General features: G+C 37.4%; 1 protein-coding gene across 1 annotated transcript in view; it reads left to right on the top strand.

Moving 5' to 3' along the window:
• ASAP2 (ArfGAP with SH3 domain, ankyrin repeat and PH domain 2) overlaps nucleotides 1-22,620 on the top strand; it is a gene marked incomplete at its 5' end in the record, with an annotated part of 54,549 nt that overhangs the window by 25,840 nt on the left and 6,089 nt on the right. Inside the window, 14 exons of the mRNA XM_008941740.1 lie at nucleotides 4,152-4,239; nucleotides 5,557-5,605; nucleotides 5,716-5,882; nucleotides 7,357-7,490; nucleotides 8,229-8,323; nucleotides 10,048-10,237; nucleotides 10,669-10,754; nucleotides 10,963-11,078; nucleotides 11,576-11,643; nucleotides 13,452-13,565; nucleotides 17,376-17,631; nucleotides 20,083-20,244; nucleotides 21,041-21,212; nucleotides 21,668-21,735. Coding sequence (XP_008939988.1) covers nucleotides 4,152-4,239; nucleotides 5,557-5,605; nucleotides 5,716-5,882; nucleotides 7,357-7,490; nucleotides 8,229-8,323; nucleotides 10,048-10,237; nucleotides 10,669-10,754; nucleotides 10,963-11,078; nucleotides 11,576-11,643; nucleotides 13,452-13,565; nucleotides 17,376-17,631; nucleotides 20,083-20,244; nucleotides 21,041-21,212; nucleotides 21,668-21,735 — 1,765 coding nt within the window. The remainder of the gene's footprint in view (nucleotides 1-4,151; nucleotides 4,240-5,556; nucleotides 5,606-5,715; nucleotides 5,883-7,356; nucleotides 7,491-8,228; nucleotides 8,324-10,047; nucleotides 10,238-10,668; nucleotides 10,755-10,962; nucleotides 11,079-11,575; nucleotides 11,644-13,451; nucleotides 13,566-17,375; nucleotides 17,632-20,082; nucleotides 20,245-21,040; nucleotides 21,213-21,667; nucleotides 21,736-22,620) is intronic.

Here is a 22,620-nt window from a genome sequence, read left to right as displayed (position 1 = left end):
TTGCCTGCCAAGTGCTCTCATGATACGGATGAGTAGAACATGGTTGGTTCTCTGTCAGTCACCCAGCTGTAACCCTCAGTACACATCTGCATTGTCATATGTTGCTGCGGTTTGGGGTCAGGGTAGTCTCCAGAACCATAACAGATGCTCTCTCCTTTCCCCCCAACCCTGAAAGGGGATAAAAGAGAGAGAGACTTGTTGATTAGAAAAGAATAGAAAACAGTTTTAACATTACTGTTAGTAATAATAGTAATAATGATAATAAATTAGGTTATGTATAAATATATACAAATATGCAAAGTTGGTCCCGAATCCAACTCCCCCTGATGGTAATATGTCACCGTCACCCCCAGCTGGGAAAAAGCCTCCCAGGGAGAGGGTCCCAGGCTGGACTCAGCCACAGACAGTGGCTGGGCACAGGAGCTGGATTCTGGAACCCAGTTCAGGAATATAGGAGTTGAGATCAAAGGGAGGACGGGATCAAAGGCAGGATGGATGAAGTCCTCCTCGGAGGCGGGCCGTTGCAGCAGAGGCAGCCAGCAGCCCAGCAGCAGCAGACGGAAGGGAAGAAGAACGGAAGGGGTGACAGAAAGACTTGTCCCTCCTGATCCTTCAGCTTTACTGGATATGAGGGCTGTGGGATGGAACACCCCACTGGTGAATCTTGGGGTCAGTTATTCTGCCCGCTTCTCCCCACAGGTGCAGGATACTCTCTGCCCTGCTCCATGTGGGCTTCAAGTTTAGTAGTGGCCTTGGTCTGCACACCAGTCCCTGGCAGTAACTCTAAACATAAAGTGTTATCATAGCTACAGTCAGATAGTTTATGAAAACGCTGCTAACTCAGATAGAGCAGTTAATTAGAAGAACTTTAGCTAAAAAGTAAAATCATAGAGTAGAATCAGCTCTTATTTACCTCAAACCAGGACATATGTATAGAAGTTATGCTTTTAGACAAGTAATATCTTCAAAGAAATTAGCATTCATGGAGCAATGTGTAAGGTAATGGTTGATGGAAAAACAGACACTGCTCCTGTGTGTAATTATTAGCAGTTGGAGATTTTCTGACATCTACCTGACTGCAATTTTACACACATGGATGAGAGAACAATGATAGAAGCATATTGAACCATGTAAATAGGAATTCCTAAGTGGTTTCCAGATCAAGAAGTCACAAAGGAAAAATTTACATTTGAGGAACCTCAGATTCCTCAATGTTGATTTGTATTTAAAGAGCTTAAATGGAATTTGCTGGTTGTCTTAAAAAAAAAAAAGAGAGAAAAAAAACCAAACAAACAAGAAACTAAACAAAAAGAAAAAAAACACAAACAAACAAACAAAACCCCAAACAAAACAACAAAAAAACCCCAAACCAAACAAACCAAAAAAACCAAACCAAAACAAGAATAAGAGAGACTTATTATCAAGCAATCTCTTTTGTTGTTGTTCTTTACTGCTACAGACTTTAGTCTGCCATTATGATTAACAGGACAATCTGAAGGCAAAAGAGTCAGAATCAGAAATAATCTTTTGATTCTTAAATGAATCACTGTGATATCCAGAAAAAATGCATGATGAAATCAGCCAAGCAGCCTAGTAGGGAAGTGGACAAGTTTGCCCCTGATTTTTGTAAAAATTAGCTCTCTATCATGACACTCCTCCATATCATCTCAGAGGCCTAATATTTTGACTCCTACATTTACTGCTTGCTGCCAGAACAGACTCTTAAGTCAGTTTTGCTGGATGGAGAGCTGCAGTTTTTGCAGTATTGAGCATGAGTTGATGCTGAAGCCTGCATGTAGGGTATGAAGGGTATGGCCCCACATCTTTTCAGGGTGTTGTTGGTGGTAATGTGAGTGTTAATGTGCCACGTACAAAGATGTCAGGGTTTTTTAATGCCCTTGTTAATGTTGACTTTGGGTTAGGAGGTCCTTAGAAGCTTTGGCATATGTTTGGATTCGGAGATCAGCATATTGTCCCAGGATGTGTTTTAGGTTGTTGCAGACCCTTCTTTGGGTTCTCAGATCCTGGTACGGAGTTCTTGTGCTGCGTTCCCCTATCCAGAGATGAGTTCTGTCTATATTGGGCCTTCAGGCCTCCTTGAAGTGTTTTAGGGGACACAGCTTCATATTTCATAAGTTATAGAAAAGTAGTTAGGTCCTGAATGCTCTTTAGATCCAAAGTGCTGGGGCAGGTTGATTCTTTCTTAACCTGAATTTACTTGCATTTTTACATTGTTATAAAGCCTGTGAGAAAAGTATATATAAGTTATTAAATACTTACATTTTGGTATTTGTTTGGCCTTTTTTTTTTTTTTTTTTTTTCTTCTTTTGTATCTTCATTATAGGCAGTTCCTGGACACTTCTTGAACAAACAGTTACATTACAAATATGAACATTGGAAACTTTAACATTATGAATATTAAGTATGTTTAAATATAACCAAGAAAGGCCCAAGCTGGCTTTTTCAAGTTGTTTCCTTGCATGCCTTTATTTACAAAAGGAATCTTCTTGATAGGCTTAAATAATGAAAACTATGCAATAATGGTACTAAAAAGAATGTCTGGAATTTCAAAAGCTTTTTACTAGGCAAAGAATACAACGTAGTTGTCAGTTCTTGCTGCCTCCAAAACCTCTCTTAGGTACAATTTGTTTTACGTTGCCCAGCAAATGACCTGCAGGTTTGTTGTTTCATCAGTCATGACTTTGTCTGCTGATTAGCTTAGGCAAAGCATGAGATGCTGTTTTCCAAGGACACCATGCTTATTTATTTTTATTTTCTTTTTAAACAGGAAAAAAAAGACCATAATCGTTTCCCTGCTTAATGTTTCTCCATGGTTTTGATTTTTTTACTGGTCTTGAGATATAACGATGTCCTTTTTTGGTCAGCTACATCATTTAATCAGATTGTTTCAAGTAAATCCATACTCTTCAGACTTGTTCTCCCTTCTTTTTTGAATGAAATGTTGTCATCAATAAATTTAGAAGAAATTGAAAAGATCTACATTTCTTATGCTACATTGCAAGTTAATTACATTATGTGGTGCTTCAGCTTTTTTTGATAATATTTCTTGGTTAGATGATTGAATCTTGCTGTAGCAAATTGGTAGATTAAAATTGTTAGAATGCAACTGTGTAGTAATGTGTTCATGTATATTTCTATCTTTAGAAAATTACTTTCCTAATGATCTAAATTATTTGTCAGCTATTATTGTCTAGAGCAGAGTGTCTTTATTTAAATCTGCTTTATGATTTACTTATTCTAAAAGAAGAATGAAACTAGTTATCCATTGTAGCAAGTGCAAGCTGTTCCTCAAGTCAGGGTTCCAAACAAAATGTCTTTCTAGGTCCTAGTGCAGGTCTGTAGGGCAGGCTGGTTAAGAGAAAGAAGGGATTAGTGCAGAGAGGCAGTTTGAAAAGTCTTTGGAGCCTTTATGAGACTTTCAAAATGAAGTTTGCTTTTGCATTTTCCTTTTAGCAAAGCATTGCAACTTTTATTCAATAAAGGAACTGAAATAGCTGAGGGGAACTTGATTAAAAAATGTATTATTTATAGAAGATATTTTGTTTCAACTTGTTTTTTACTATTTAATAATCTCAATTTAGTTTTGCATATGTTTGTTGCAAGATTTCTCAGTGCAATATTCTTTTACTTCAGTGTGTCTCTTTACAGATGTAAAAATTGAGCATTTGTTCTAAACTGGTTATTTAGGCTCTCTTTAAACGCATTAGCAAGTGTCAAATTGTTTATTGAAAACATAGGCAACTAATTTTGTTAAACTAAATGTCTGAGTGGTAGAGGATTAAACTTACATCAGTTGGATCTGTCTCTTTGTCATACCTGATTCTTTCAGATCAATATTACTGGTAAGGTGAGCAGAGTAGTGATAATTAAAGGTGATTTTACCTCTCTTCCCTTTCAAAATTCTAGTGTCTATCCAGTTACCAGTGAACAAAGTGGCCAGGTACAAGAAAATGTAGTTTACAAACCATGACAGAGAAGAAAACATAAACCAAAACCTGGCTACTTGAAGAATTAAAGTAACAGCCATTTGTGAAGCTGTTTTGGCCAGTGGGATGCTATCCTGTGTATTGGGACTGTAGGGCTCAGTCAGTGTCAGTGTACTAAAATGTGGATGTTTTGTCTTCACATAGGCTAACCGACCTCCAGCCAAGCTCAATCTGTTAACCTGCCAAGTGAAAACAAACCCAGAGGAGAAAAAATGTTTTGACCTCATATCACGTAGGTTTGTTGTTTAGGTCTTTTTATTTGCAGCTAATATCACAGAGTTTTGCATTATTTCTGTGGATGTCTCTATAATCCACTCAAACATTTTTGCAACTGTAAAACGATTCCCTTTATAAAATGCCTTTCCTGTGACAATTGTTCACTTATTTTATCATAATGCAACTAACTGTACTTGTTTCTTTGGAGAACAGCTTATTTTTAAAGCTGCCTTTACTCCTTCTTTATAATTTTGTGCCACCTTACAATAGAGTAACTATGTTTGCTGTGGCATCATGTTTTACATTGAAAATATCATAGCTGGTCACATGGAAAATTTAGGACTTCTGTGCAAGATGAAAAGAAGCTTTTAAACCATGATAAAACAAAATTTAAGCATAGTAGTTGCTTTGTGACTGTGATGAAAAATATGAAAAGTTCTTCCATTTTCTTACCTCAGATACAAAAGTGAGATAAGAGTACATACATATTCTTTATCCATCACTTTCCTTTCTGTCCTTATGCTCACTCTGTTAATATTTTCCATGTTTGAAACTGTCTTTTAGTACCTTTTTGCCTGAATATTTTTCAAACTTAAGCAATTTTAAGTATAGAATATCTTTCTGATAGTAGCTTTACCTCTGTTCTTCCCATCAACTATTCTAATTTTAACTCCAGCTCAATCACTGAACTGTCATGTCTCATTTTTTTTCATAGACTTAAAATGTATTGTGCTTTTTTCTTTAATATTACACTGTGATAACAATGCTTAGAATTACAAATGTAGTAGTAAACTGAAACTTTGGAGCTTGATTAATTGAAACAGCTGAGGTCTTATTCTGATTGTAGTTTGGACTTTTGTGTCTGGCAAATCTGTTTTGCCATTTTTTATTACTGTGGTTTTAAGTGCTCATTTGGAAACTTTAACTCTTTCTTATATACACACACGGGTAACCAAAATATGGACTCTGTGTTTTAATCACACACATGGCCCACCCCAGCAGAACTTCAGACCTGTGATTACGGAGGTTTTATCTAGAACATGGAAAAATTACTGTGCTGCCCTGCTGCTTATGCAATAGAAGCACAGCAGTCCAGAAAATAATTTCTGTTTAAAGAGCAACAAGCCACCTTGTATAAACATAGGTGTAAATATAGAACAACTGTAGATAGTAAGAGTGAAACTTGCTAAAAAGACTTCTTGCCTGTCAGCACTCCCGTGATGAGACTAGAGACCTCAGGAATCAATTAATTTTAGAGTTTTCTGAGAGATTTCTGCAAAATCAGTTTTTCAGTCATTTTTTTAAATCAGTCTGTGAATTATTTATTGTGCAGACGACCGAACGTACCACTTTCAAGCAGAGGATGAACAGGAATGTCAAATGTGAGTTACTTTGCTAATTTTATTTTTTGATACTGTTGTTCTACTGAGATGTTACCTTCAACTTTAGAAGTGCCAAGACCTTTAATAGCAAAATATTATTGCCATTTTAGATGGACATCTGTTCTACAAAACAGCAAAGAGGAAGCTTTAAATAATGCATTCAAAGGAGACGATAACACAGGAGAAAATAATATTGTCCAGGAGCTGACAAAAGAAATTATATCTGAAGTCCAGAGGATGACTGGAAATGATGTGTGTTGTGACTGTGGAGCACAAGGTAACTCAATTAAGCATGTTTCTAATTGGTAAAAATTCTGTGTCTCATGAGAGTATTTAAGCTGATGTTTTCTGCTTTCACTTTTGCTCCTTATCTCAGAAAGATTATACACATGGTAGAATATGCTAACAATTTAATTGCACTACTTTAATAAGATTTATTTGCTATATGCAAATTGTCAGTGGGAAGAAAAGTAACTAAGAAGCTTATTTTCCCCACTACGTATTTTTTTTTCCTAATTGTAATTTTTGCTTATATAAATCAGTGGAACTTATTTTATTAGCCCATTATTACACAAGATGTAGGTAAAACTAACTGGACAGTAGGAAGATACTTGAAGCATTTTTCTAGTGCACCTTTTTTGTTTGTATGTTTGTTTTACTTTGTGTCTGACTTTGGGAGTGAGCAGGGGAATATGTCTGAGACTGCTCATTTGGGAAAGAATGCACCTGCTGACTGGTAATCCTGCTGTTGCCTGTGTTCTTTTTATGTTAGAGAGGCACTGCAGGACTTATATTATTTTGATCTGAAACTAGCTGAAAACATGAGATCTGAAGCTGCATGCACTTTATAAATCAATAGTGACTTCCAGCAATAGGTACTGTATAAAACTATGGGAAGAGTCAATTCTGCTGTCTTGAAAGGAGAAGATTCTAAATAGCTGCTGCCAAACCTTTATCAAAGAAATCAATTTCTAAGCTGTCTAAACCTCCAGACATTAAGTATCTGGAAGGTGAGGGAGTGTTATAGAAAGAATGCAAAATACCAGGAGAAAAGGCAAGCAAGGGTAATGAGAGAAGAAGGTTGAGCCTTAGTATCTTTGAAATAGTTGAGTGAGAATCTATTGTAGTATTGTGCTATATATATACTTCAAAATCACTGCTGCTTCACTTAGTCTGATGTCTATGCTTGAAATAAAAAACAAACAACCCTGTAGGCTTTCTTATTTCAGTTTGAACTGCATCTATGCCCCCCAGCTGAGAATGCAACACCATTATACTGATGGTGGAAAAATGCAGTTCCTGAAAGCCATGTGGAGAATGACAACCCAAACCAAACCAAACTGTTTGAGCAACTCCCTTGGAGAGCAATGTCCTTTATAAAAATAAAAACAAACAAACAAACAAAACCCACCAAACAAAAAACCAAACCAAACACAAACCCACATACAAAACCAAAAAAAACCAAAACAAAGCAAAAAACAAACAAACTACAAAAAAACCCCACCACCCCACAAATTAACAAACGAACCCCCAAAATTGCACCTTCACTTCTTTAACCATTAAAAAAATCCTGGATTGAGTTTCCCGGTGGCATAAATGTAAAAAGAAAAAAGAATTTAAATCCTGATTATTCACATACAATAATCTTGTTTTACATAATTTTATTTCTTTATACTGTATTTTCTATAAATTTTCTACAATGAAATAATAACTTGAATGAATTTTAATTCTGTGGGTGCCTTCTGTTTCAGATCCTACCTGGCTTTCAACAAATTTGGGAATTCTGACTTGCATTGAATGCTCAGGAATCCATAGGGAACTTGGTGTTCACTATTCCAGAATGCAATCACTTACATTAGATGTGCTGGGAACATCTGAACTTTTGGTAATCAGATTGGTTTTATTAACTTAAAAATAGTCTTACAAATACTTCCAAGTATATTTTTGTCACTTAACAGTATGTTGTTATAATCCTGAAAGTTGCCTCTGGATAAACATAATTTAAGAAAGCTTAATCCTTCAAGTTTAAGGGAACCTCCTGGGACATAGTGTCTTACTATAAAATTTGCCTGATTTTAGAATTCATATTAGTAGAGACTTCATTTTTTTTTTTTTTTTTTGTTTCCAAGTCTTTTTACCCTTGGTTGGTATTTAAAAGAACATAGCTGTTTGACATGTAAATGTGCCTCTTAGATTTAAAATTGAAGGACCTTACAAATACTTATTCCATTAATTATTTAGCATTATTTTAGAAGATAACTTTAATCCTCAAAGGAAGTAAATATATTCAGCTTTGCTACACAAAGAAGTTACCACATGCCAGCTGCTCTGTGACAGTTCATATGCATGTTCTCATCCAGCACAAAGTATTTGCATTTATTGCATGAAACAGTGCCTCGATGGATTATTCTGCAGTTATTTGTTCATGTGTTAAATCCCAGCTGAAAACTGACACCCAAAAAGATACTTAATCTGTTCATGATCACTGGCACAGTAGCAGAACTAGGAGCCAGAAACAAAAAGTACCAACTCCCAGTTTCCCTTGTCCTCCCACTGGTATCTGTGTGGCCAATAATTGAACATACTTATTAAGTGAGCTGTGGGGCTTTTTTTTTTTTAACAGCTTGCAAAGAATATTGGGAATGCTGGGTTTAATGAGATTATGGAATTCTGTCTGCCAGTTGATGAGATGGTTAAACCTAATCCAAGCAGCGATATGTAAGTAAAGAGCCACTACCTCTGGAAAAAGCAGGCATTTAATTTAATATTGCTAATGGGTTGTGCCATTATGGTTTGCATCAGCAGGCCATGGAATATGTGTAATGTCATATATATAGCCCTACGGCCAAGGAGTAGACCTTTTTTCTGATGCTCTGCATGTCTGTTCTATTGAACTTCATCTGATTGTATCTTCCCTAATAGTAAGGATTATCTTACCAACTCTCTGAATCGTAATTTGTGGGAGAGTGACAAATTAAACATGACTTGTTGGGAATTTTAAAGACACACAGGTTAAGGGATAAATAAAAGCGATTAATTTTGTGCTATTTAAACAAAATAGAAGTTGAAATAAGGTGCACATTTTACCTGAACAATCATGGACGTCTAGTGTTTAGAAAATACGCTTAGGGCCAAAGTCCGTATCTCTGTGGAATAAAGACAGAACACGTGACTGAATTCCTCGAAAACACTGAACAGTGATGGCAGAGACACAACAAGGACAGCTGACTACTTGGCTGGATACTATTCCATCATAAAAGAGCTAGTAAATGATGCAGAAACAAACCCAGAAGAATTGGCTTTGGGTGAAGCTGATTTTACAGTATCTGGACTTCCACAATTCTGACAGAAACAATATTAAACCATGCAGTTTAAATAATTTTTTACTACCAATGTCAATAAGAATACAGACTATTAACATTAATTATTAAAATTAGTAATAATTTTACTCAGTGCTAAATCCATAGCATAAGAAAACTTGTAAAAATTGATATTAAAAAAAAGAATTTTGCTTGATATGTCTGTATATCAAATTTGGGGCTTTTTTAATGAAATGAGAACCTGAAGAATGACACTTCTTAAAAACTAGGAAGGAATGCTGTCATATGCCTTAGGAACAAGAGCTGTCCTTTGATCAAATTGATTATTACATGGATTTTTTTTTTTCTTTTTGCCTGTTACGTAGTATCTACATGGTAACGTATGGCCTTCTTAAATGTCTCCTGGGCAATGTTGTGTACCTCCCATGAGCTGGTGAGGAGTACCAGGAGACATTTGGGTGCCGTGCAAGCTTCTGTCTTGCTGTGATGGGAAGAGAATTTCTTACTAAGATTTCTTACTTGGGTATCAACAGCAAAAGTGATAACTCATGTGCTGATTTAGGTGTCCTAAGTTTTTACCTCACTTCAGAGTGAAACTAAAAGCTCTGCTACATCCTCCCTGTTGTGATTGTGGTGAAGATCTGCTTTACAGAACATACTCACTGCTGTGACTACAGATCCAAGGCCTGGGTAGTCTGTGCAAAGGTATAAGACAGATTTTTCTATCCGTGCCTTCGATCTCTTTCCAGCATGTGTAGGAGTACAAATCAGCCAAACATAAACCTACAAGGCTGCTGGTAGCAAACCAACATCATGGAGCTTTGATGTATCTTCTGTACACAGAGCCAGGTAATCTTGATCTTAGCTTCACACCAGAGTTCAGAAGGAAGAGTTCATTGTCTGTCTTCATATTGGCTATTTGATTTGTCTTCAGTAGCTACATTTCATACTGGACATATGAGACTGCATGTCTTTCATGCATATTTAAAAAGAAAAATTGTCATAATGAACGAGAAATAGTCTTTCCCAGGTTTTTATTTCAAATTACTTGAATGTATTTATGGAAATTCTAATGTGTACCTTCTGCTGAAAGTTACAGGAGTAAATGATATTCAATTTCAGGAATGCAAGAAAAGATTATATTACTGCCAAGTATATTGAGAGAAAATATGCAAGGAAGAAGCATGCTGACAATGCAGCTAGATTGCATGCTCTCTGTGAAGCAGTCAAATCAAGAGACATTCTTGGATTAGTTCAAGTATATGCTGATGGTGTGGATCTCACAGAAAAAATTCCACTGGCCAATGGCCACGTAAGTGTTGTAGATTTTATTTGACAAATATTTTTAAGTGCAATATGCTTTCATTAGTTAAAAAGGACTATAGTAATTTGAAAATAATTTGAAACACTGTTCTGAGGACTTGTCCTTGTAATGATGTAACTTCACAGTGGCAAAAGAAGATATTCAATAGTTTAATTTAAAATGGTTTCCAAATCATATAATATTTTTTTAAATGTATTAAAACATTGAACATTAAATAATTCAAAAGTATTACTTTTCATCCCATTTTTTGTTTACTTTAAAAGAATGAAAGAGAAGCAATAGAAGTTTTCATAAGAGATATTTTAATGGTAGCATGTCTGAATACTTTGAAATGTTTTAAAGAGATCGATCTAATTTATGTCTTAAAATTTCTGCTTTTCTGTAGATCAAAAGAAACAAATATATTCTTTTATTCTTAGGAGCAAGACGAAACAGCACTTCATCTTGCAGTTAGGTCAGTTGATAGAACATCCCTTCATATAGTTGACTTTTTAGTGCAGAACAGGTAAGTGTATGGAAAACTACTAAAATACTATTGATACTGCTTTTATGTCAAGTAATAAAAATACTAAATGAAAGCAAATACTAAAACGAATTCTAGCATTTATAATGTTAATTTTATTCTATGAAAATCTTATCATGAGAGAGTTTTGTTAGTATAGGGCAGGAAACAAGTTTAATCACCTTCCTTCTTCTATCTTGTACTCCAATAGTGGCAATCTAGATAAGCAAACGTGTAAAGGTAGCACAGCACTGCACTACTGCTGCCTGACAGACAACGTCGAGTGCCTCAAACTGCTGCTGAGAGGGAAGGCTTCTATTGAAATAGGTAAAAGGGTAATGTGTACTTCCACTTCATATTTGTCCCTGCTTCAGATAAGAAACGGTGAAGGTGGAATAATTGCATTTTCTCCTCAATTGTTTTTCATAATTCTGTGACTATAATCTTCATTAAAAAAAAAAACAAACAAACAAACCAATATTCACTATTTATTTCAAGTTTAAAATTGACTTCTACATTACACTTGTTTTTTAAACAAGTTTAGATAAGTCCGTACCGAGATTTTTAACTGTTCTCTTGTTGCCTAGTTATATGCTGCCATTTCATGGCTATCATTCCATATATATGGCATGTTGAGTTGCCACTGCTCGTCATGTTCGGAGGACTGGTATGAGTTAAACATCCATACAAAGGCAAGAGATGAATTTTAGTGTGTGTTGGTCTAGTAGTTCACTATGTGTCTGCAGGTTTGTAGTCCTGTTTAGTAATGGACATGTTGATAGTGATGCCTATCATCGTAACTTTCTTTTCTTGCTGTAATATAGCCAATGAATCAGGAGAGACGCCACTTGATATAGCTAAGCGTTTAAAACATACTCACTGTGAGGAGTTGGTAAGTGTTGCATATTTCTGTGTTTGTGCATTTACAAGCAGAATCATGTCTGAATATTAAACAGTTTACAGTTGGAAATAGATGTATGCATATATGAAGTTACATGCTTTTAAGAAAAAATTTATTTTTACCTGCTTTAGAAATTCTAAAATTCTTGGGGCCAAGGTATGATTCTGTTTGAGCTATTAGTCAAAAATCCACAAGTGAGAACCCTCTAGTAAGTTTGCAGATAACACCAAGTTGGGCAGGAGTGTTGATCTCCTTGAGAGTAGGAAGGCTCTACAGAGGGATCAGGACAGGCTGGATCGATGGGCCAAGGCCAGTGGTGTGAGGTTCAATAAGGGCAAATCCTGGGTCCTGCACTTGGGTCACAACAACCCCAGGCAACACTACAGGCTTGGGGGAGAGTGGCTGGAAAACTACCTGGCAGAAGAGGACCTGGGGGTGTTGGTTGACAGCCAACTGAACATGAGACCTGGTAGCCTAGAAGGCCAGTGGTGTCCTAGATTGTATCATAAATAGTGTGACCAGCAGGACTAGGGAAGTGATCATCATCCTGTACTTGGCACTGGTGAGGCTGCATCTCAGATACTGTGTTCAGTTTTGGGCCTCTCACTACAAGAAGGACATTGAGGTGCTGGAGTGAGTCCAGAGGAGAGCAGCAAAGCAGGTGGAGGGTCTAGAGCACAAGACTTATGAGGATTGGCTGAGGGAACTGGTGTTATTTAGCCTGGAGAAGAGAGGGCTGAGGGGAGACCTCATTGCTCTCTACAACTACCTGGAAGGAGGTTGTAGCCAGGTGGGTGTCAGTTTCTTCTCCTAAGGAACAAGTGTTATGACAAGAGGAAACAGCCTCAAGTTTTGCCAGAGGAGGTTTAGATTGTATATTAAGAAAATGGCTTCACTGAAAGGTTTGTCAAGCCCTGGAACAGGCTGCTCAGGGAAGTGGTTGAGTCCCCATCCCTGCAGATACTTAAAAGGCATATTGATGTGGCACTTCGTGCCATGATTTAGTGGTGGACTTGGCAGTTTTAGGGTAACAGTTGGACTCAGTGATCTTAAAGGTCCTTTCCAACCTAGATAATTGTATGACTGATACTAAGCGTCTGACATCTCACTGAAATCTAATCACTATAGTACTTTTTATGGATGAAGATCATTTTCATGTTGCCCAGAGAAGTTGTGGATGCCTTGTCACTGGAAACACTCACTGTCAGGTTGGATGGGACTTTGAGCTACTTGATCTAGTGGAAGATGTCCCTGCCTATGGTGAAAGGGGATAGACTAGGTGATCTTTAAAAGATTCATTCCAACCCAAACAATTCTGTGATTCTATGAAAAGAAGCTGGCTACCATTGCTACTTCTAGTAAGCAAGAAAAATTATTAGTGTGGTCAAGGTTTCATAAGTGAGTCTTACTCAAAAAAACCTGCCACTGCATACCTGTTCCTTTGACTTGCAATTTGTAAATCAAAGGAAAAAGAATGTGGTGCTTACTGTCAGAAAATTGAATGGACCTGCAAGAGAAAATGGGACTGCAATGGAAAACAGATCTACAATGGTTGATTAAAAACCTGGTTGCTTTTGATTTATTTGTGTTGTATTTGATCACAGAGCTTAATTCTTTAAACTTGCCCCAGTGCAGTAACTTTCCAGATTACTGAAATCTGTTTTTAAAACAAAAGTAGTATTTGTACTTAGAAAACAAATTTCCTTCTACATGTAGTTTTTATTTGGTTAAATCTGTTGTTTTAAAGTAAATACTGGAGGTAACATAGGTGTCAAAAGTCATCTCTTTTTTCTCCTTAGCTTACTCAAGCACTGTCTGGAAGATTTAATTCTCACGTACATGTAGAATATGAATGGCGGTTACTCCATGAAGATTTGGATGAAAGTGATGATGATGTGGATGAAAAGCTGCAGGTTTGTATCAGTATGTTATTATTTTTCTGTACTCATACATGTGCAAGTATGTTATTCATAATGATTTCAATAACACTGTAGGTGTGAGGACACTGTGACATAAAATCCTGTAGTGAAAGTTCTGAGGATGGTGGATCAGGCTGCTCAGAGAGATTGTGGAGTCTCCTTCTGTGGAGACTTTAAAGACCCACTTGGATGTGATCCTGTGCAACCTGGTGTAGGACCTGCTCTAGCAAAGGTGTTCCATTCCATTTCCAGAGGTCCTTTCCAACCCATACCATCCTGTGATTTTGTGAAAATGTACTAGCTTCATTTTTAGTTCCTTAAATTATAGTTTGTCTTTTTTTTTCCTCTTTAATATAAAATATAAAACATGTGACCGTGTGGTGATGATCAAATGACAATTAGCAAGATGTGATAGCTTTTTTAATGGAGTCAATAGTTCGTTTCAGTACATCAGGAGTATTTAGATCTGCTGATTATGAAGAAGAAAAATAGATTTTACAAAGAGAGCCACTTTACAATATCTCCTGATGTTTGTATAACAGCTCTAGTTATGGCTTTAATTTGGAGCAGTTTATGCATTGGCTTGTCTTCAGTGGAACTAGTGTGTGAAATGAGCTATATCCATTAATAGCAGGGTCTTAATTCTGAACCTACCTGTAAATATATATTTTTTTATTTTTTTCCTTTTTGTACTTGAAATATCTGGTGCTGTTGTGATGCTACTGGATCCAGGGTCCCTTCCAACCCTGAGCACTCTTGTGACCTCTGGAAGTCATCCAGTTCAACGCCTCTGCTGAAGCAGGGCCACTCGGAGCCGATTGCCCACAACTGTGCCCAGGCGGCATTTGAGTATCTCCAAGGATGCTCATGTTACAAGTATTACAAAGTATTCCAGTAGCATAGGAACTTCATTGCATTTTCAAAATTTCATTTCCCAGTTTAGGGACCAACTTCAAAAGTACTTAAGCATGCGAATGTGTACACAAGGAATAAACTACCATGTTTTGATACCTGAACAACATTTTTAAAATGTCTTGGATGTCCAGAGGCCAAGTAATTTGAAATGGCATATAGACTCCTAAATACTAATGACATTCAGAAACTCTCGTAATTTGAAGTATTCCCTGTAAGTGTTGAACACGTCCTTTTTGCATGTGCAGTGTTATAATTGCTTATGCTTTTTTGCTTCCTTTATGATGTGCAAGGAATACACAATAGGCTTTCAATTAGTTAATCTTCAGATGTTAGCACAACTTGCAGCTAACAAAACCCCCTTTCTCCTCTGGGTAATGAAGTGTGCCTTTTTAATTTCTACAAGTTTTAGCATTCCAGTACTTCTCTTGTGAGGTCCCCTATCTCAGCTTGGGCATAAATTGCTAATACTTAATTAGCAACATAAACCCAAATCTTGTCTGTTGGGTTTTTCATTGTTTCCAGAAGTATTAAAACCTGACTGTCGTGGGTTCATTTTCTTTGCCTTCACAAAATATCTGTAAAAATTCTAGGTCATCAGACCATTGAATTGGCTTAATGTTTTGGAGGCTAATTTTGACATCAGTAAGTTCCCTCTGTTGCAAAATACCATTTTTGTAAGACCTTGTCTGCATAGGATTCTTCTCTGCATGGCCTGTCTCTTCAGTCCAAGGTGAACTTGTTAGCAAAAAGGAGCATAAAATGTGTCACGAGCCATCCCTTTCAAAGCACAATTGCTATCTTCTGAGTTTCTTCTTAAGATTTTTCTTGAGAATTTTGGTATCTGTGCAAGAATCTGGAATCTGTGAGCTGCCAAAGCCAGTTCTGGGTGAGCTTTCATATTATAACCCATAGTTACATTTTCCTGTATGTTCAGATAATACTAGCAGTAATGATGACTTCTTTGATGAAGCAGCTTAAAACTTTCTGTTACATTTTAGAAATTTCATTTTTTCCAGCTATAAAACCTTTTGGATAATTTACAAGTAGGTGTCTAGCAGATCCCTTCCTGGGACACTGGAAGTTGGTATTTTCAATCTTTTTGTTCCCCTTCACTTCTTTTGTTGCCAGTTGCCTTCTGCAGTTGAGCATTTTTTTGGCTAGTACCTGAGCTCTGTCTTGTGTAGGAAGTTATCCACCACTCAGCAATGAGGCTAAAGTAATGAAACTGCTACCTCACTGCCCACTATTAATAGGCTTATACTACAGGGACTTTGGAAAGGAGATTAAGGACTATTAATCACAGACTGGTGTCTGTGACTACATTGAATGCACTGGTGAGTACTGCTGTTGGCTTAGGATCACATCAGAGCTATGTTTGTAGCTGTCAGGCTATTGGGCTTGCCTCTCTTTGTGGTAAAGCAATTGAATAGATTTTGTAATCTTTGTCAGAAGAGCTATGTCTGAAATTGAAGTTCTTTTAGTCCAGAGTTTTTCATATAAAAGAAAGTCTAAGCTAAAAGAAGGCTAAGGCAATCCAACTGGGCTTTGCTGCTGTCCCACACCCCAGCTGCCTGGTCCTGCCTCATCTCTTGCCTCCATTCTGGTACACATTTGTCCCATTATTGAGCTGTTTCAGTTTGGTAAACCAGTCAAAAGCTAAATCAACAGAACAAAAAAGAGTGTTCTGCTGGTTTGGAAAGCAGCAGCAAGTGTGGGCTGAAACAAATACCAGAACCAGGACAGTGGAGAGGTCAGGGAGTGGGAGTGTCAGCCAGTGAGGAGTGAGGCTGTTAAGCTGAAGGAAAGGTAGGGATTAATGTGTCTGCCTGTCAGGTACATCATTCTGATAAATGTTTGAACTGTAATGCTGTGCTATAACATGTCTGAAGGCCCTACATGATGAATCCAGAGTAAGCAGTGGATATATTCAGAGGAAAATTGGTTGCTTGTTTGTGATACCGTTGGTATAGGTCTTTATTCTGCCTAGATGCTGTTGCTGTAAATGGTTAGTTTAGTTTCATACAGACAGCACGTCAGCAGTACGCTTGTCTCATGCTACTCCTAAAGGCTTGTTTATGCTCTCTGAACTGTGGATTGCTACAACCCATTCCTGTAGTAGCCTCATGAAGTTATAACTCCAGCTATTGTAGTTATCATTTGATAAAAATAATTACTATGGTTGCTGTTGAAACAGGAAAAAAATGATGCTAAGCATGCATACCAAGCAGCTGACTTGCTGTAAATCTCGAAGACAACTAGTTAGATTTTACTTGATAATGTGCATGGGATGAACAGTACTCCATCCAGTATCCATCCCAGCTGCCAACTGAAGTAATCTCCCAAACTTGTCCAGCAATATTAGTGAGCTAACAAGAATTCATGAGAATTTTTAGGTCCTAATTTGTTATAGGCTGAGCTACAGGTAAAATACTTCAGATGCCATTTTGCCCAGTTTTTGAGATCATGATGATCTATTTGGGATGAATGTTGATCAATTTCAGGTGAGGCTTAGGATCTTCAGTCTTTTGAAAGTAATGCCTGGTATTTTGATGCAGGGGAACTTTACTCGATCCAGTCTAAATATCTGTACTGACTGTCTATAGGAGTATAGCCCTACATATATAAGGATACGTTATTATCCTATAGGAGTATACTACACAAGAAAATAATTATTTTGAAATGCAATTCACATGTAATCTTTTTTTCTTGTTAATGTGCACAGTTATTTTGTCTTAAAGAGGTTTTAGATCACTTACTAAAAGCAACAAAAATGCATTTTAGAAGCCATTTTTTTTCTTGCTAGAAACTAATAACTTATTATCAATTAATAAATAAAATAAGTGTAACTTATTTGGGTTATCAGTGAGTACTTCTGTTACTGTGTTTAAGCAACCCAGTCCAAATCGGAGAGAGGACAGGCCTGTCAGCTTCTATCAACTCGGATCAAATCAACTTCAGCCTAACGTAGCATCCTTGGCAAGGGATGCAGCCAACATTGCTAAGGATAAGCAAAGAGGATTTATGCCAAGTATACTACAGAATGAAACGTATGGAGCAATACTCAGTGGCAGTCCACCCCCCATTCAGCCTGCAGTACCTGTTACAAGCAGTGCACCTCCTCTACCTCCAAGGAATATTGGCAAAGGTACAAACAAGGGAAAGTATCATTGCATGTTAGAAGAATGGGATAGTAACATTTTTTTATTATTCTTACATTTTTTAGGTTTTCTTTTTTGCCCTGGTAAGTATTGGAACAGTTCATTGATAGTTTTATATACTTGAAGTGAATCTGCCCAACCTGTTTTAAGTTTGATTTTCAGTGTGTCTGCAAGAAAGTACACTATAGTGTTTGGGAAAACAATGGCCAGGTAACCTCAGCAGAGTTAAACAATTTATTAAAAGGAGGGCTGCAGTCCATTTAGTTTAGCAGGTTTTTGTTATATTCCATCTTTTCATCCTTCTGTTTCTTGAAAGATGTCATTGTCAGAGTTCAGCTGAAACATGCTATGCTACTAAAGCAGCATTTGGCTGCTGTGGAAGATTGCTTAAGACCTAGGAGAACAGAAAGAATGTGCAGAGCTGAGGGATTTTAACATTGCAAAGTCTTCTCTGAATATAAATATGTGCTTCAAGGTTGTTGAAATAAAAGTGTAAGTATCATGATGTGGAGAACTGGATGATTTTAGAGAACGGGTAGCTGACTGAAAGTGGAACTGCCAATTACTGTTTATGCCCTGATCAGCAGAACAATGTAAAATGTTTGTGTCTCATCCTGGTTCAGAAGGGTTGTCTGCTTGCAAAAGCTACCATTAAAGCTGATGCTGTGAATGTCATTCTTACCTTCCTATGTAATTTGTTTGGATCATATTAAAGAAGCATAGAGAAATCTGCATAGGTCGTCATTGCGTGTGTTTCATTGTTTGAATAGGTATATTAATCCAGCAGCTTTCATTGATGCTAAATTTATGTGAAGTTCAAGTCAAGAAAAGTGACTGTGTAAGCATGTGATTTTCTGTAGTGCTGTAATTCAGACTCCATAAGAGGAGATATGAGCAGGGAATGTTCTAGACACACATGAGTGCCTTCTGTTTTGGGGAGCACTGTGCAGAAGTCAGAATGCAAGACTCCATACACCAGTGATTGTGTCTGAGATGGCAAATAGGAACATATGTGTAATATGAAAAGTCAGTTATTAGTCTCACAGGAATGGCTGGCAGCATAAAATCAGATTAAAATGTGTTATTTTGGGGGCACAAAAACTGAGAACAGAATATCATGGTATTGGGTTACTTAAAAAGGACAGAATGAGACTGGGGGACATTTAGCAGCATATAAAACTTAACCAAGGTGAGATTCATCTAACATTTTTGCAGTCTAAGCTTAATCTCTAGACACTTTTTCGACTTGATGAAAAGGAATGTGTCCTCCACCAAACAGGAAAATTCACTTGAGGAGCTTGCATAGTCTGCTTACCTGTTAGATTCTATCTCTAAGTTAGTAATACAATGATAGTTAAAAAGACTGTTTTGCCCTTTGATATTGTTTTAATGATGGCCATCCTATTTCACCCACTGTAAGCCCTTGATGAAATGACACTTTCCAAAGAGTGTCATTTTAATTTCATTCCCAACCTCAGACTTCTTGGCACCAGTATAGTACAGCTCATGCCAAGAAAGCATGCTGCCTGGCTTAGATTATTAGCTCATATTCTTTACTCTAGCAATGTATTAGCCTATTATTTTATATTCCTAGTTAAAACCTATAATGGTATCATCAGTCTTAGCTTCGTGTTGATTGCCAATGTCGTTGATGTTATGCTTATGGTGTATTATTGCTTCTTTATCCTTTTAGCTTCGGGCTGTTCTCCAAGTTCTATGAGCCTTTTATGCTTTTCACTGCAACCTAATATTTATTCATACCTTACTCTGTTTCATCTTTTCTTAATACAGTGCTCATGTGCTGAGTAGGGAGAAGTGACATGATATATGCAAAGTACTGGCTTTATGAAGAAAACCTGTCGTGTGTTTTTATGAAATGGGGAGGCAGGTCTTCAGCCTAAGAATGGAGTCATTTAGGAGCCCCCAAAGAAGTTGTACTTTGTAACTGTTTCTTGACTAGTTATTATAGTTTCTTGTTTGGGTGCAATTCAGAATTACAGTGTTATGTCAATTCCAAGTCAAAACTGATGTTTCATGGTGAGGCAGCTATGTCTGCTAACGCTCACGTAAGAGTGAGGTGCTTCTCTTGCAGTACCTGAGAAGATTACAGCTGTCAGTCAGGGATTAAGAAGGTAGCAAGACTTGCCTTCTGTCTTCTTGTTGAGAAATTTCTGCTTGTTCAAGCGTTGACATTTGAAAATAATGACTGGAGACAAATTTTACTTAGGTAAAGTGTTAGTAAGACTACGCTTAGAAAATTCTTTGTAATTTTTTACACCAGACTGATTCCTGGTCTGGCATTCCAGCAGGATGGCAGCGGTTCGTGTGGCTGAATATATTGGTCTAGCTGCACCATTTTTAAAGCACAGGTGTAAATATTAACACTTTGTGCTTAGGGTAAGCAATAATAATAATGCAGTATTTTCCTCTCTTTTTAGTTCAGCCTTCAGTTCTTGGCAGTGGTATTCAGACAATTTCTTCATCTAATGCAATGTGGAAGACAAATTCTTTAGGAGTGGAAAGTATAAGCAGGCAGAGGTCTTCATCAGATCCACCAGCTATTCATCCCCCTGTGCCGCCATTGCGTGTAACATCTACAAGTATGTTTCCACTTACCCCTGTTTTCCCTTCTGCTAATCTAATCATAGTTGGCTTATTTTTCCATTTCTCACAACTCATGCTTCCTCTTTTGGTGACTGTAGCTTTGGCCTATCGTTCCCATCCAGTAACTTTGTATGGACTGTCTTCTCTGACGTTCCAGTGAGGACTGTGTGGGGTGGTGCAGGCTCAACGGCGAGTGTCACATGTAGGCCTTAGGCTGCGTCTCCACATCGTGCTTGGTTCTTGCAGACCATACGAATGCAAAAAGATGTTTTAATGCATGACCAGCTGCTGCTGTGGTGGTTTCAAGAATTCAGTAGAAATTTTAATTAATTGCTAAACCTAATGTGAAGTTTGATGATGAAGAAAAGACATTCCTCTAAATAATATTTCCCAGATATTATTCACTCTGTTACTTTTCCGTAAAACACAAGCTGAAGGCCTTGATTGAGCAAACAATATTAGCACTTTATTACATTTATTCTGATGTATTTTCAGGAATATGACTGACTGTGGTAAGAGTTTTGTTTGCTTGTACTTCAGTGCTTGAATGAATTGAAGTACTTGTGAGCTTTCTGACTTTCACTAGATGAAACAAAAGGTAAACCTTTTTCCAAAGAGGTCCTCTTTCCAATAGAAGGATTGCTTTATGGCTAAGTTATTGATTACATGTAGTAAAGCATTTTTCTTGGTTGGGGGTAAATCCTGTAACAGGAGAATCCGTGATGAGAACCCAAGAACCAAAATGGTACAGACAAATGTAATTCCATTTTATTGTCCAACTTTCTTCTGTAGATGTGCTTTCTACAGCACCACCACCTCCAGTGGCAAAGACAGCCAGCATTATAGAAGCTTTGAACCAGCAATCTAAACAGCAGCAACCAGCTCCTCCACAAACTAAGCCAGCCCCACCACCGCTGCCCCCACAACCTCCTAGTAGGATCTCTCAAAGAAAGCCTATTCCTGGGTAACTGATGTCATTTTAGTATTTATTATGCTTAATACTTATCAGTAAGTTCTCAGTTTTATGGTATATAACGTGCAAGTCATCTATAAAGCATGTGTAGTTTCGCCAATGATGTGTTTGAGAATATGAGAGCTAACAGAAGGCAGACACTAAGGGAGCAGATTACAAGGGTTCCCACAGTAAAACCTTGTGGTCTATGATTGTGTGACTGCTCTACACAAGTTGCAGTAGTTGAACTTGTATTATTCTTCTGCCTGACATTTTTATATTAAGTGCAACTTACAATTGGTGTAATCAAAAATATGGAAGCAAAGTAGTATTTTTAAAAGCAATATAGCTGTCAGCAGAATATTCTGAAGATATGACAGGAATTTTAGAGTTTGGAAAATACTCCGGTATTGTTACGATTCCAGTTCTTTTTTGTTTCTTAAATTAATTTCTAATTTTCTGCACAGGACTGAGAAGTCATCTGGGTTAACTAACAAAGGGCAGTCCAGAGGACTTGGGTCTCTACAGCAAACTGGTAATTGGTTTAGAGATTTACATTGTTGTAACTAAGCTATCATTATAACAATCTAAGGGAGAGCATTGATTTTTTTTTTATTTACCTTAGACATTTAAATAGAGCCAGTACTAGCATTCTTGTTGTTTATCTTCTTGATTGTGTAGGCCCTGATACCTTGAGCTCTTCTGCATGAACAATTGTGGACCAATTAATGTAAACACTGAGGCTGTGCAGTAAGAAACAGAATTGCAGAGTGGTTGAGAGGGGCGTGTGGAGGTTATACCTCCTCTGCTCAGGCAGCATCACTGAGAGCCAGTTGCCCAAGACTGTGTTCAGATGGCTTTTGAGTATCTCCAAGGACAGAGACTTACAGCCTCCCTGATCAACCTGTGCCTGTGCTGGGTCGCCCTCACAGGAGCAAAGTGTTTCCTGGTGTTCAGACAGAACCTTGTGTGTTTCAGTTTGCACCCATTACCTTTGGTCCTGCTTTCCAGCTGGGTGGCCAGCAGCATATATTGGTGCATGTACTTGTTAACCCCCTGGTGCAGGATTTTGCACTTCCTTGCTCCAGATTTTCCCCTGGTCTCTGACACCTAGAATTCTTGAAGACTGGTCTTGCTAGTAACGGCTGAGGCAAAGAAGGCATTTGATACCTCAGTCTTTTGCATGTCCTGTGTAACCAGATTCTCATCTCGTTAAGCAAAGCACCCATATTTTCCAAAATTTTCCTTTGTTACCTATTTATTTACAGAATCTGTTTTTGTCTTTGACATTCCTTGCAAGATTCAATTCCAGTTGGGCTTTAGCTTTCATAACCTTACCTAAACCCCACTCAAACAAAGGATGCATTATGAAGACTTCAGTTAGTTTACTCTTTTTTTGCAGATGTCATAAACAAGGTAA

Source organism: Merops nubicus, unplaced genomic scaffold (assembly GCF_000691845.1).
Source record: "Merops nubicus isolate BGI_N331 unplaced genomic scaffold, ASM69184v1 scaffold12046, whole genome shotgun sequence".
Taxonomy (NCBI): Eukaryota; Metazoa; Chordata; class Aves; order Coraciiformes; family Meropidae; genus Merops; species Merops nubicus.
The sequence above is the reverse complement of the archived record's forward strand: the minus strand, read 5'-3'. Positions and strand labels throughout refer to the sequence as shown.